We start from the raw sequence: 14,875 nt of genomic DNA, 5'->3' as shown, positions 1-14,875 counted from the left end.
ATGGCTGCCAGTCAGCTAGAAATCCACACTGCCTCAGGGTACATACAGCAGTTATATAGTGAACAGATCAAAGTAGAGGTGTAAATCATTTGCATGCCTATGTGCCCCTCACCCAACTCAGAGCTCACAGAGATCTGGCTGAGTAGATAAGTTAACTTACCTGTTACCCTCCTGGCTCCAGAGTAGTTAGTATGAGTGTTCCAACTCCATTTACATGCTAATTAATTTACTCAGGTCTCCTGCTTCCTACTGTCTTACATTTATCTTAGAGCAGATATGCCTTTCCTGGGGTAAACTACCTTGGCCAGGGGTAGTTTCCTGGGGTGGGGGGGGGGAGCTCTGGCATGCACAGAGAGGGTGGATAGGTCTATGTCCTGCATTTACCTTACAACCAACCTACCAGATTCTTGCAGAAAACAGGTCAGGATAATCAGACATCACCTGGGACGGTGGAGGATGAGGGGGTGGGGTTGGTTCTTGCTAAACTGAATTAGTAGGGTTCTTGCTAAAACTGGATTTTACAAGGAAGTGCACAGACAGGCTTGGGAGAAGGTTCAGGAGCCTGACTAAATTTTGGTCAAGCAAAGGATCGTTGTCGCCACTTTTCATTTACATTTGTTTATACATTTATTCTTTGCAATTATATATAAATTTATGTACTTATATAATATCTTTTCATATTTCATAAATTTAATGTTATTACATTTTCTACAAATCATTTTAATGGCTGAGTTTGATGGGGAAGCCATGAGGAGCCAGTGGGTGTTAGAGTGAACAGCAGTAGTAGGTGGTGTGTTTAGGTTTTAAGTCAAATAAAGCTGGAGGGGCTTCCTTTAAAATGCAAGAGGCTTCTGTAGACAGAGGGATAGGTCTCACAGCTTTCTGTAGGTCACTCTTTGCCCCCAAGGCACTTTCTTCTACCATCATCTCATATATTATTTACACTCACCTCCTCCAAAATACATCTGAGGCAGCCTACATGAAAAGACACCTACAGACCGCAGAGCCATAAAGTGACCGATAAAAGAGCAAGTCAACTGCAGGCAAAGCTCCCAGTCTCTGCTATTTCTTAACTGTCTAGCAAATGGCCACAAGAATCTTCTTGCTCCAGAGATGTTCTAATTATAATCCTGGTCACCACTGTTAAACAAAAATTATAGGAAGCCATTGTTTTGGACTGAGTTCCTGCATTAGGCCCCAACAGATGAGACCAAACCAGGCTGGAGTTACTCATGCTAAATGCTACATAATCAAACTGAAACTTTAAGGTGTAAGACTTGTGCACCGTGCACAAATCCCACACGTCGGGATGGCTCACCTCACAAAGACCACGAGACAGAGACCGCTGCAATCAAGCAAGAGGAGTTTATTCCAGCATGCTGGGGTCACTCAGTCTCCTGGACAGGAGCGACCCCGAGCTCTTAACACAAGCACTTTTTATACAGTTTTTTAGACAGACTTTGGCAACAGGATGAGTTGTTTACTGTTTACAGGTTATCAGAGGTGACCTTTGGATTTATTGGTGGGCTTTAGCGGGCTGGCACACTGATAAGGAATAGTGTATTTCCCAATCGTTTATCTTCCTTGTGGCCAGGTGGCCTCTAGATAAGGAACTGGTCAGTTCCTGGAACCGGGTGGTGATTACTCCCTTCCTGGAATTTAGCGTGCCTGGGCCTGCCTTGACTTGCCTGGCCTCTGCATATCCCCTTAGGAGCTGCCTTACTTAAAATGGCATTAGTTATGTTTTCTCATTTTTAGCAAGCATTTGTACAGAAGCAAATTGCGCATGTTAAAGTTATATTTTTCTTACAAAGGAAGCAGATAGATCTCAAAACAGACCAGTCTTTCCTGAAAACTGGAGATTCCAGTCTACCTGAATCAGCATAATAAGGAAGTCCCCTCTGCTTTAACACTTACAGAAAAGTAACCTGATGTCAACCAGTTTTTTCTGTTGTTCTGTTTTCTTGTTTCCACTTGCAAAACCCACTGCTCTGCCACTGCCCAGTGCCAGCTGTCATTCTATTTTGTAGACCGGAGGCTGCCCGAATTCATGAATCGCATATAAAATCCAGTTTGATCTATAAATAAATTGTTTGTAATTCTCTTTTGACACCACTAAAATGCTTCATAATGGATTTTAAAGCTCTCCACCGCTAGCTCCCCCTTACTTTTACGGTCCTCCACCTCAGCTCTCTGCGGGGCCAGTTTTCCCTGCCCCTGGCAGGTCTTCCAGCCCTACTCCCAACCTCCTGAATCGTCAAGCTTCCTGCAAGGCCTCTCCCTATTCCATACTAACTCTTGCAGTCAATTCTTTTCCACATTTATGTTTTGTAAAGCTTCCTATCACAGAGTGGGTTCTCTGGAAATGGACTTTAAGATGCAAACTGCTGAGATGCAACGTGTTGAGATGCAAAATGTTTCTAAGAATCAACCCCTGAGAAAGAAGGGAGAGGAAGAAGGGAGAGGAAGCAGGGCTGGGCAGAGGGACATGACACTTATGGGACAGGCTCAGCAAGCCTTGGCCAGCCTGCTGGAGAGCTCCGGGGTGAATATTGCCTCTCAGAGGTGTTCTGCCTGTGGTTGGCTGGGCTTTTCTACCCCCTCCTTGCTTAAGGGCATGACTACTGGGAGGAGCCTCTGCAGCAGAGGCAGATGTGGAAGGAGCTGGAAGCCTGAGGCTGTCTATCCACTGCACTCCCCACAGCTGGGCAGCAAGTCCCTTTTTGAAAAGGGGTCTGGCAGTGCACCTCTGTGCCCACCATGCTGCCCAGGCTAAGCCTATCAGAACCCAATAACCCAAGGGCTCCAGCAACCCTGCGAGTGGATGAATATGCCATTTGCCCACTGTGTTTGTCCTTGCCCATCACACTGCTCATCTTGGGCATCATGCTGCATAAGCCAACAGGGACCCTGGTGGTCTCATCTGGCTGGTTTCCTAAACAGTGCCTCCCAATCAGGGAGCCAGAAAAAGGTAGACCAAGATATTTATCTCTTGGACTGGGTGCCTCCACAATAAGCAGCCTCTTCAACTTATCTTACTGTGCAGAATAAATATCATTTGAAAGCTTTGGGATGCGCTGCTTTAGAGCATCCTCATCTAGGTCCTTCATTCAGTCACTGGCCTTATGTTTACTGGACATCTGTTATGCACCAGGCTCCAGACTGACCATTGGAGGTACAGTGGGGGACAGGTCATATAAGGTCACTGTCATTGAGACCCTTACTGCCTAGTGGAAAAGAAAGACTGAGCAAGAAAACCCAAAAATAGATACATAATTAGACACATTGGTAAGGGCTGCAGGAGACAATAACAGGGTAGGGCGATGGACAGGAGGGATGCGAAGAGAGAAGGTCGGAGGGACAGGCAGGCCATGGAAGGCACTTTCCAGCCCCCCTTGTCCACTTCATATTGAGCCACAATTTCAAAGGCTTTGCCTTGAGGTGTGGTCTCCCCAACTAGCTCATTGAGGGAAAGCCTCTGTTCCCTCCTTTTGTGCCTTTTCATGGGCCACGATGTACTGATCTGCAAACTTGCAGGGCCCTCCAAAGACTATTGAATAAAATGAGTGAACAAAAATGGATTTAAATCACTAGGCCGTTGGCTACCACTGACTAGTGAGATTTTATTCCTTTCTTGGTTACCAGGATGATGAAGTGACTTTGCCTGCTATTGAAGGGGTTCATCTGCTTAACGCTTCCCCGGCATGTCTGCTGAAAATAATGGGTCATCAGGAGCATCACGTCCTCGCCATCCCACAACTTCCCAATGCTCCACACAGACCCTACCTTCAGAGGGAGAAGATACCGAAGCAGAACTGGATGAGGAGACTCTGCAGGATGAATCTCTACCTCCTGAAGAGGAAGAGACTCTGAAGGAGGAAGAGTATCCAGAGGAAGAAGAGTATCTGGACGAGGAAGAGTATCCAAGGGAGGAAGAAGAGTATCTGGACAAGGAAGAGTATCCAAGGGAGGAAGAGTATCCAGAGGAAGAAGAGTATCTGGACGAGGAAGAGTATCCAAGGGAGGAAGAGTATCCAGAGGAAGAAGAGTATCTGAACGAGGAAGAGTATCTAGAGCAGGAAGAGTATACAGAGGAGGAAGAGTATCTGGAGGAAGGAGAGTATCTGGGGAAAAAAGAATACCTGTATGAAAACTTTCTGGAAGAGGGTGAGTACCTGGAGGAGGGAGAGTATCTAGAGGAGGAAAAGTATCTGGAAGAGAAAAAGTGTCTAGAAGAGGGTGGGTATCTGGATGAGGACCTCCCAAAGGATGGTAGCTCTAGTTCACCACAATGCCCATGAAAGAAAGAACAAACCTGAGATGTAGCCAAAGCTCAAATAACACATCCTATCCATGCTGACAGGTAGGAAGCCTCATTACTGACCAAGTTCAACTCACGACTGCAATAGCCGTGCCCCAAAGCACTGTGCCAACAGAGCAGAGAGGGAGACGTTGTGAATATAAAGCACCTGGTTTTGTTTTGGCATCTGGCAGTGCAAGGATCCAAATCCTTGACCTTGGTGTTATAACATTGTGCTCTGACAAACTGAGCTAACCAGCCAGCCTGGTATATACACACACACATATATAAAGCATATATGTGTGTATATATATGGATCAGACTTTATATAATGTTTGTAATCTGCTTCTTAAGGTTCATTTACTTATATATCTAGACATTACATATAAATATTATGTACTTATATAATACCATTTCACATTTCATAAATTTAATTTCATAAGTTTTCTACAGCAGCCTCTTTGTGCTGTTTGCTAGCAGTGGCTAGTGTGCATTCACTCATAGGCCCATGTGGTATCTTCCCTTGATGTTACGATTGCATAGCTGTATCCAACTAAGTACAAAAATTTTAAAATCCACATCATCTGCATCAACTTAACTTTAACCTAGAAGTAGAACTAAACTTCTTTTCTGGATCCAATTCTGCTACCAACTGTAAGCATCCCAAGCAGCTTAAATTTTTAAATCCCTAAAAATCTGATCACACACAACTTACATTCTAAAAGCTGTGTGTTCTCAGTAGCCATACAGGCATTTACCTTTACATCCCTCTCTGTCAAATCAGATGTTTCACCCTTGGTTCCCACTACCCTCATGGAAGTTTAGTTGTTGCACTGGAGAGGTAATTCTTCTGTCGCTGGGAAACTCTCTTTTCTGTGTACTTCTACCATTAAGCTGCCTCTTGGAATCCTAATATCCCTGCTGTTCAAGTACCAAGTGTAATTTTAATACTGAAAAATAGCATTCAGGGCTTTTCTCTTGCACAGTATGAATCAAGCATTCTTAACATGTCTCCTCTATGTGCTGGATCTTTGTAAATATAGTACCCACTAGAGTAGGACAAATATAATGCTGTCAAGCAAGGAGCTGTATATAAAGCAAAAGCTTTGAAAATAAATGCCCTACCTGCAAAAATTGAAGAGGCACTGAAAAAACTGCAGGAGAGTGTTAAAACACCCTTAAAGGCGCATGGAAGAATGTCTTGGTCTATGAAAACTCAGGGTATCAATCCAGATTGTATAAAAAGGTTAAGAAGGGGTTTACAAGAAAATTTTTAACTTCTCAAAAGACTTTATATCAAGATTTCTTTATGTAGAACATTCTCCTAATACCTTTAAGATACAACTTTGTTTAGCCTTTATGTTGAACCTCAGTGCCTAACCAGAGTGCCTTCCTGACCCACAGCAGATGCTCAGTACATGCAAATTTAATCAGGTGATCACATTCATTTCATAAAGCCAGGTGTGTGCCCACACACATGCATGTACACACACATTATTGTAAAAACAATTTTATGAATTAATTGCCATCTATAAAACGAGCCCTAGAGATGTCAAGTGGCCTTCAATCCCTCACGTCGATGAGTTAATTACTAGAGGTTAGTGATGAAGCACTATGTTGAAAAGGATTCTGAAACCTCATCGGGGCTCAGCAGGAGAGAGTGCTGTGATCGACTAGCAATGTCTGCCGTAGGATCAGGCAGTGAGTGGGGAGAGCGATGCCATTTATTTGCCTGTGTGATGGCAGATAGGAGTCTGCCACAAAGAACACATTTTTCTTTCTCTCAGGAGCTTGACTGCCTAGGTTTGAATGCCAGCTCTCTCCCACTTACTAGTTGCATGAGCGTGGGCAAGTCACTAAACCTATGTCGTGGGTTTCTTTACTGTAAATTACGAATAGCAATAGACCTACCTTACAGGATGTTGGCGAAAATTAAGGGTTTAAATTATATAAAGCATTAAGAGCTATGCCAGGCACATAGCATTTTAGGCCTATATAAGTGTTAGCTATTACTATATTATGTCATATTTTATTATATTATGTATTATTATTCCCCTGCCATTGACTTGTGAATGGCCACACTCCCCTGACCACATTTTCCCACCTTGTGAAATGGACATAACCAAAAGACAAGAAGAGAAGATGCAATGAACTAGGCCGTGGGAAGGATGTGCACCCCCTATGAATCTACTCTGCAGGCAGGTCAACTTCAGAGATTCCACCACCCTAGACAAACAAGATTAGGTCAGACTAACAACCCCAACTCCCACTCTTCCTTAAAGGGGTGATTTCCCCCATTGTTTGTGGAGAAATCCAATAACACCAGATAGGCAACTTGAATATAAATGCAGCACCAATTGCCACTGAACAATCAATAGTCACATTTTACTGACCTCCCAGGGAGATTCCAAATATTGGTTGTAGAACGCCCTGGGGTCAGTCGCAAGATCCAGCACTTGGTGGGGCCTATGACCCTAGTCATGTCACTTGCCTTCTCCAGGTTTCAGTTTCTCCGTGTGCAAAAACACCTTTCTTCACAGTGTGGTTGTAATTAAATGAAGTAACATATCTGAATGCTTTGAAAACTCTCCCCCACTACACAGTTGTAAGGTATAAAAATACTGTTCTTATCTCACAAGAAGGAAGGTGCTAGAAGTAAAGAGAACAACCTCGTTGCTCTCCCGCTGCCATAGAACATGCTGTAGCGTGAAACTGCCCCATAATGAGGCTGCTTTTATTTTGTTTTTTATAACCCAAGGCTTTCCTAATGATTAATTCTGCTCTGTGACAAATAGTGCTATAGAGATGTCACGGTACATTGATTTTGATTCATAATGTTTAATAGTATTTAGATACACACAATGGGTTGGATTTGATTTTTTTTTACCCTTGCTCTTCCTCAGCATCTCCAGATGCTGTTTGGCCTAAATGCTATAGTTCGGTTGCCATTTCCAGTTGAGAGTTGGTGTCCTGACTACCACTTCCAACAGGGAACCTGGCAGTTGTGGGTATTTAAAAAGAAAGGTGGAGGAGATACCGATGAGGCAGGGATGGGGTAGTCAGCCAACTTTTCATGCAGATAGGTTCACAGTTCATTGTCTTGAGAGGGCAAAATGCTGAGCCGAGGCTGGTCACCTGCAGCCTCCACGATGCTACAAACAGCAGCATTTTCTGCACACGTCTTGTCCAGAGGAGGTCAGGGAGCACAGTGCAATGGCATAGGGTGTGGGAGGGTACTTCAAAATGTTTGTGGAAAAGTAGAATTGACAGATAATACAAGCCTTTCCATGAACTGTTTGAAGTACCCTCTTATCTTGCATATTTCACAATCTCCATCTCCTTTAATTCTCCCACCAACTAGTCTCTCCCCCCCAACCCATTTCATAGGGAGGAACCTGGAGTTAGAGAGAGGGCACGTGACTGGTCTAAGACCACAGAAAATAATTAGGAGAGCCAGGAAGGGCTCCCAAGCTTTCTCTTCTCTTATAGTCACTTCTCTGTCCTGCTCTATTCCTTCCTCCTTTCCTCTTGTGTTTCTGCTTTTTAATCAGTTATGTGCATATTTTAAGTTTAGAAGAGTGACAAAAGAAACAAAATCTATTCTTGTTCATTTCTTAACAATGGAACATTTGAAAAAAAGTAGCAAAACATCACTCAACCTATAACATCCAAATATCAATAAAGCTAATTCACATTTTAGTGATTTTTATTCTGTCCCTCTGCCCTTACTTTTGCATATTTGGTAGTGGTGGTCCCTGCTTTGTGGTTTTGTTTCTACTGTTTTAAACATGTAGTGTACACAAGTTTGCATTTTACTTTTGTAACTTAGCATTGTAATTTCACCATTTGCCCATATTGTTTAATTTTTGTAGATATCATTTTAATAGCCAAGTAATATTCCTCAATAATATTTTGTCACATGGGTAAACTATAGATAAGTGTAAATGTTAAATATTTAAGTTTCAAATTCAAATTTCTGATCCTCATTTCTTTACTGCAGCCACTCTGCTATTCTGTATTACTTAAATTGATGGCATTTTTTTATCCCACCTGTGCATGAAATTCTTGACATCTTATCATTCAAGACAGTCGTAATTAAATGACACAAGCAGCTTCTTTAAAATTAAAAATAATTCTTAAAATATTTAGATCTTCCTATCACCTCTGCTGAACAGATATCCTTCATGCCGTGACAGAAGGAAGTTTCTGTAAGAACCAAAGAGATCAGCAAAGCAAACTCGAATTTCCAAAAATCCATCATTTCTTGAAAATTATCTTCTTGAGTTCTCTCTAATTTTATAATATTTCAACCTCATAATTTTTAAAGGAAACCATTAAGAGAAACAACACTGGTCTGGCCAGTTATCTCAGTTGGTTAGAGCACGGTGTTATAACACCAAGGTCAAGGGTTCAGATCCCCATACCAGAAAGCCCCTCCCCACGAGAGAGAGAGAGAAACAACCCTGAGAAAAAGTAAAAAACAAAAAATGTCTATAATTCAGGCCCTCTGTACCTCAATCTCAGCATCACATGCTTAGCAACACATTTTTAAATAGAAAGATGCACTTTTTTGCCAATATTGTTTTTTCTGTTCTTTTCTCCAATAGAATTCAAGGCAGCTTTTCCATCACAAACCACGCCTAATCCTAGAGCAAGGTAATAGTTTTCTTTGGGGATAAATCAGGTGTAATCACACTTAGGGGTGATGTCTCAGGAGCCTCTGGCGACCCAAAGACAAGGAGCTGGGTGGGGTAGGGTGAGGGAGCAGGTCCCTGAGGTGGGGGGGCTTAGTGGAGTCTGTCCCGGAAGCCACACTGCTCACCCCTGCTGCTCGGGCACTCATAGGGGAGGGACGGGTACCAAGATCAGAGTCCTGGGTGCCCAGAACTACAAGAGATGAAAGGGAAGAGACTGTTGAGTCTGGGGAGAGGGTCTCAACCTGGGAGAGACAGGAAAGGGCTGGGGTCAGTGCTCTCAAGACAACAGGTGATGAATGCCCCCAAGGAAGTTGCAGTTTATCCAGGAAGAAAATAAGCCCAGGCATGTTTCCAAGGTTTAAATTATCATTCAGTAAACAGTCATCAAAATCCTGCCAAAGGGCTTGGCACAAGCTCAACTGTCAATAAAATATCTACGGAATAAGTGAGTAAATGTCCTTGCTGTGCCTAGCTGTAGAGAAACCAGGCTGTGGGGTACACAAGACTTCCAATCCTCAGTCCTTGTCCTCGGGTCTCCTACTCTACAATCCTTCCCCAAGGGATAATCGCAGTGGCAGGAGGGAGGTCATTTGTCTCTACGGGTGAAGTGGGTTGACACTAAATCTGAAAAAGCACAAGGCGGGTTTGGTGATGGTGAGCAGCAGGAATGAAACGGAACCACGGTTCCAGGTTGGGCACAGGGCTCCATGCGGGGTTGCTGGCCGCTTTTGCTCAGCACCAGCCCTGCTTCCATGCTGCAGCCTCCAGAGGCCCTCAGGGCAGCTGACAGGTGACACCCCCACTAAAGGCGATGTGCACGTAGGGGAGTGGCTTCTCCACAGCCCCCTTAACCTCAGTTACTGACACCCAAGGCAAGTGAAGCGGTGGGGCCTAACAGTGAAGTGAGCACCTTCAAGGTGATGGGGAACAGGGGCGCTAGAGCCAGCATGCCTGGGTGTGAATCAGCTGGGTGTCATAGGGTGGTGCGTACTCTCCTGTACCTCAATATCATCTGTGAAATGGGAGAGGAAGAGTGTGGGCCTCACGGGGCTGCAGTGAGCAGCGAGTGAGCACCAGCCCGTGGGCAGGGCGTGCTCGGTGAGTGCTGCAGCTCTCCGTGAACCAGCAGGCAGAAACGAAGCACATCTGGGGCACGATTCGAGAATACTGGTCAGCTTTACTCCACACACACACACCTGTCCGATCCTTTATTCATATTCCAGCTGAGGGGGTTTTCTGTTCCAGGGCCCCAGGGAAAGCTGTGAGGATCCAAAAGACCCTGGGGGCCTCACTGCTGTCCATATGCTCTTTGGCTTGGTCCCCAGGAGACAGATCTGGCCCTCAGAGTGCTCACAAAGGCCCTGGATTTTCCTCACACAAGGGAGCTGAACCCTCCACAAACCCGTTTGGGCAAGAAGCATTGCATTCATGCCTGCGTGTGTATGTGCATGTGCGTGCATGTGTGTGCACATGTGTATGTGTGTGTGTGCGCACGTGTGTGTGTGAAGGCAGGGGTTGGGATAGGGGAGCAGTTACAGACAGGTCAAGCATTTCATAGGTCCCTGATAAACAGGAAGGCCGCCAGCCGCCCCAGGCCTGTCCCTCTCCCACCACCCTGCGCATGCTGGAGGTCTGCCGGGCACCCGCCAGGTGCCTATCCCAGTCTAAAGCAGCTGCAGAAGCAGACCTCCAGCAGTCAAGGCTCCCCCTGATCGAGGAACCAACAGCTTCTGCTTGCACCATCTCCACTGAGCACAGACCCTGGAGCTAGTTCTAAACCCAGTAGGCTGGAACCCCAGTCCTGCTTCCTGGGAGCTGAGGCCGCAGCAGAGCCCTGGCTGGCACCCCAGAAGACCCTGCAGCGTCCCAGCCTGGGGCAAGCATGGCAGAAAGGGTACCAGGGAATGACCAGACTGGCCAACATTATCTCGGGTATAACCACCTATGTGGCAGATTTGACTTTTTGAAGTCCTCACCTGGGGACTTGCACTATCTCCTTGGGTCCCCGTGGGCACCTGGTGAGTAAGGCAGGATAGGCATTATCTTCTTAGAAGCATAAAGAAACAGGGGCCCAGGGGAGTCTCCTGATCTGGCCTGGAGGCCCGGAGGGGGGCAAAGGTTGACACTTGCCTAAGGAGCTCACCTGTGTCCACTTGTTCTTGACCCCTGCAGTCACCTGACCTGAGATCCATCTTGCCACCTGCCCTAGGGTCCCTTTTCAGTGCTGTGTCCTGACAGCACAGCTGCCCTGCCCCAGCCGGCAGGGCCAGTGCAGACCCAGTCCCTCCCACTGGTTCCCGGGGGAGCCTGCAGGACCTGCCTATAAAGCCTACAGACACTGAGGGTGCCTGCCAGCTAGAACAAGCAGCCTTCTCCTCTCTCCTCAACCTCACCTCGAGCCTCAGACTCCAGCCCCCATCCCCCTACCTGGCTCTGCATCGGGAACCCTGACCCAAACAGGTACCGGGCCCACCTTTCTTCCCCTGATGAACAACAGCAAACAGGTAACTTATACCCAATGTGACTCTGCTGTAATGCAAGAGCCAGCATTTAAGCTCAGGTCATCTGACACCAGTCTATGTTTTTCCTACCAAACATAGTCACCGCCATTTCTATGTTGGGCATTTTCCCTTGCACCTGTCTCTGCCAGTTGGGACAGCTTACATGAAAGAACTCCAGAACCAAAACACCCCAAAGTACCCTCTCATTCCTTTGAATTGCAATTTCTTGCCCCCAGTTAAAAGCCAGATTTCTGAGAAAAGACACAGTGTGGGTTGGTGTGTTGGGATCATCCCTCTTTATCCTGAGCTGCCAGATAACAGGCCTGCTCCCCACACACAACGTGCTGCCATCAGGCCCTCTGGAAAACGTTCTTGACGGTGGTAGTGCTTGTGGTGAGCCAACTACGGGGACAGACCTCAGTGCTTGATTTTCAACTGTGGTGACATCTACTTTGATATTTTTTCTACTCTGCCTGAGGCAACCGTGAGGCAAGAAGGCCACTAGAATGAGTAGGGTTGTGAGCCAGGCAGGAGGGGAAATGTTCTGGAACATTCAACAGTTATGGCAGTGTGGCTCAGTGGCCCTTGAAGGCACCCACAGATCCTTTCTTTCTCTAGTAAAGCAGCAGTTGGCGACATGTGGCTCTGCTGCCCAGAATGGCACACAGGCCCGTTTTCCATGATCTGCAAGCTGGTCCCTTCTAACCTTGTGACATCCGCCATCTGGGGCTGGCAGAAAACTGCAGGTGCTGGAGAGCAGCCGCTGCCACCCCAGCCTCCCAGCCTGTCACAGAACTGGGTTCTGATCCCAGTCCCAGTCTGGAAGTTGAGCAGCTCCTGTGCTCCCCTCTGACAGGAGCATGGCCGCTGGTACCTCTCAGGAGACCACCGTCCTGGCTGTCTCACCTACCTCGGCTGCCTCTCCTCCAGTCTCTGAACCCGAACCTGCCGCTGAGTGTCCTGACATGTGCACGACGTTGCCTAAATCCTACACAAGAGACCGGGCCAGTCAGACGGACTGGACCTACGACAGCAACCTGGGTAAGGGAAGAGCAGCCTGCAGGTCTGCACTCAGCCGGGTGCTCTGTGGTCTTGCAGCCTTTCGTTTGTGTAAAATACTGTGCTTCGGGTCTTGTCTCTCATGCTAGTGATATTTGCTGTTTTCTGTGCCATCCAAAGGCATGTTTGGGGTAAGAAGTCGACCCCTCTGCTAGCCCTGCCACCCCTTTCCTCCATCCCAGACCCCCACCCGAGAAAGAACATTGGCAAAATTCTGAAGCAAATATCTTCTCAGTCTCTCCCTGTCTGCTCCCCTGTTCCTGCATCAGTCTTACTGTTCTTGTTCTGCGTGAACACAGGCACTATTTCCCTCAGGGACACACACCATTTCCTTCCCAGATTACAGACTGGCTCCCTGGGGTATAGGCCATATCCAGCTAACCACATGGAGAACAGCACATGGGCCCAGCTCAGACTCTTTCTCAGCATGCAGTCAAAGCCAGCCCCGATACAGAACCAGCCAAAAACCATCCATGTAGTGAACTTTCTTTGCCACAACTGGGAGACACACAGGAGAGAGTTTGGCAAGATTGCACTGAGGGTCTTAATTCTCTACCCAATTAAGCCCAAAGATCTGTCACTCCAGGGTCCTGGGGATGGAAGACTGAACAGCATTTCCCACCATTATTAATCATTTAAATCCAGCCTTAGTTGGATCGATCCATCTCTGATTCACAGATTTATTTCACATCTGGAGTCATGGCAGCAGTAAATTAGATTCCTCACCACTTCACCTCCCTGCCCCTATCTGTGCCTGCTAAATGATGTAGCTGAAATGTGGTTAAACGAAATGAGGAGCCACAGTCCTCTAAGGGAGGACAGAGAGGCAGAGGCTGGGCCTGCATGAGCCAGCACCTGACGAGGAGTGTTTCACAGGCTAAGCTGGTTCATTTGGGATTTGTGTCAGCATGTGTGTTCTCCTGGGGCCCTGAGAACTGGAACCATTCCAAAGTCAGTCAGCACGACAGCAGGGAAAAATCTGAGCATTTATCTAAATGTTCATAAGCATGATTCTGAAAGTCATTTACCAGGTAATCGCCAGTAAAGTGCCAATGCTAAGCTTGAAAGGATGTGGGAGAGGAGTAAGGAGATAGGAAAAGCTGGAGTAGGGGAGGGAAGGGGCTTGAGCCTGTTCATCCCATGGTGGGCTCACCCCCAGAGAGGGGCCCCACAGAAAGCATTGTTTGATTTGCACTGTTCACCCATGATCCTTTTGGTCTTCAAGCTTAACAAATAGAGCTAGTCACGTCTGTATTTCATTTAGTTGTAAGCACCATGCATATTTGGTCTATATGGGCCTGTTTTACAGCTGTGTGTCTTTCCGGTACTGAGCTCCTTAAAGCCTACATATGCTGAGTGTTTAGCAAAAGTCTACTGTCCACCCACAGTAAATGTCTACTGATCTAATTAAATGCTGTGACACTGGTAGCCTGAGCCAGATGTGTGGATTATGTGGGAGTCCCTCAACCAGGTCCAGTGACACACCCCAGATTCCTGCAGTTACATGGGGGGATGGTCATTGCAGCAGAGATTGAAACACAAGGAAAAGCAAGCAATTTGCTAAAATTCAAGGAAGTTTTTCTTTCCCTTTCGGCCTATGGTTTACAGCTTATCGTTCTGGGGAGCATTGGTGGTAATAGGTTCATGTTTGTGTCTGGCCAATGGAATAAAGCAAGTCTGACAAAGAGGGACAAAGAATGGGTAGACTGAGCGGCTCTCGGGGCTAGGGCCATCACTAAATGTCAAGCATATATTCATGGGCTAGACAGCCAAGTTGGCTACCAATACAGCCACAGAAAGGAATAGTCCATCTCCAGTGGCAGCCGCCTAGTGTCGGGGAAGCCATGTTCCTGTGACTCAGGCTAAGAGAGAGAGAAGGCAGCAGGGAAGCTGGTCGTGCTTCCTGCCAAGCTGTCCTGTGTACCGACTTTGAGATATTTCCAGTTCTCAGCTCTGCCAGAGCCCATATGCTGACCAAAGTCCCAAATGACCCAGGGAGCACTCAGGAGGCTCTTCCTCATTCCCGCACTTGTTATCAAACACAGGCTGGACACATGCTTGCAGAGGAGGTGAAAGAGCATGACACTTCCCCATGAGCGCGCCGGGCTGTGAGTGAAGGAAGGGGGCAGGAGGAAGCCAGCAAGTGGGGAGCCCCAGGAAGGCAGAGGAGCTCAAAACTGAGTCAAGAGGAGGCAGAGGAAAGGGACACAGGGAAGAGAGTAGTGTAGGAGGGGAAAGCCAGTCCTGCAGTTAGAGTACAGATTACTAAGGATTCCCAAGTGTGGTATATGCAGAAAAGAATCTGCTTTAAGCCAGGG

General features: G+C 46.7%; 1 protein-coding gene across 1 annotated transcript in view; it reads left to right on the top strand.

Moving 5' to 3' along the window:
- Window positions 1–3,704: 3,704 nt before the first annotated feature.
- The window catches only part of ERICH6B (glutamate rich 6B), a 48,711-nt gene continuing 37,540 nt past the window's right edge, over window positions 3,705–14,875 (top strand). Inside the window, exons 1-2 of the mRNA XM_063101535.1 lie at window positions 3,705–4,243; window positions 12,355–12,539. Of these exons, the coding sequence (XP_062957605.1) occupies window positions 3,705–4,243; window positions 12,355–12,539 (724 nt within the window). The remainder of the gene's footprint in view (window positions 4,244–12,354; window positions 12,540–14,875) is intronic.

This window comes from Cynocephalus volans, chromosome 7 (assembly GCF_027409185.1).
Source record: "Cynocephalus volans isolate mCynVol1 chromosome 7, mCynVol1.pri, whole genome shotgun sequence".
Taxonomy (NCBI): Eukaryota; Metazoa; Chordata; class Mammalia; order Dermoptera; family Cynocephalidae; genus Cynocephalus; species Cynocephalus volans.
Note: the sequence above shows the minus strand (reverse complement) of the source record. Positions and strands in the feature narration are given on the sequence as shown.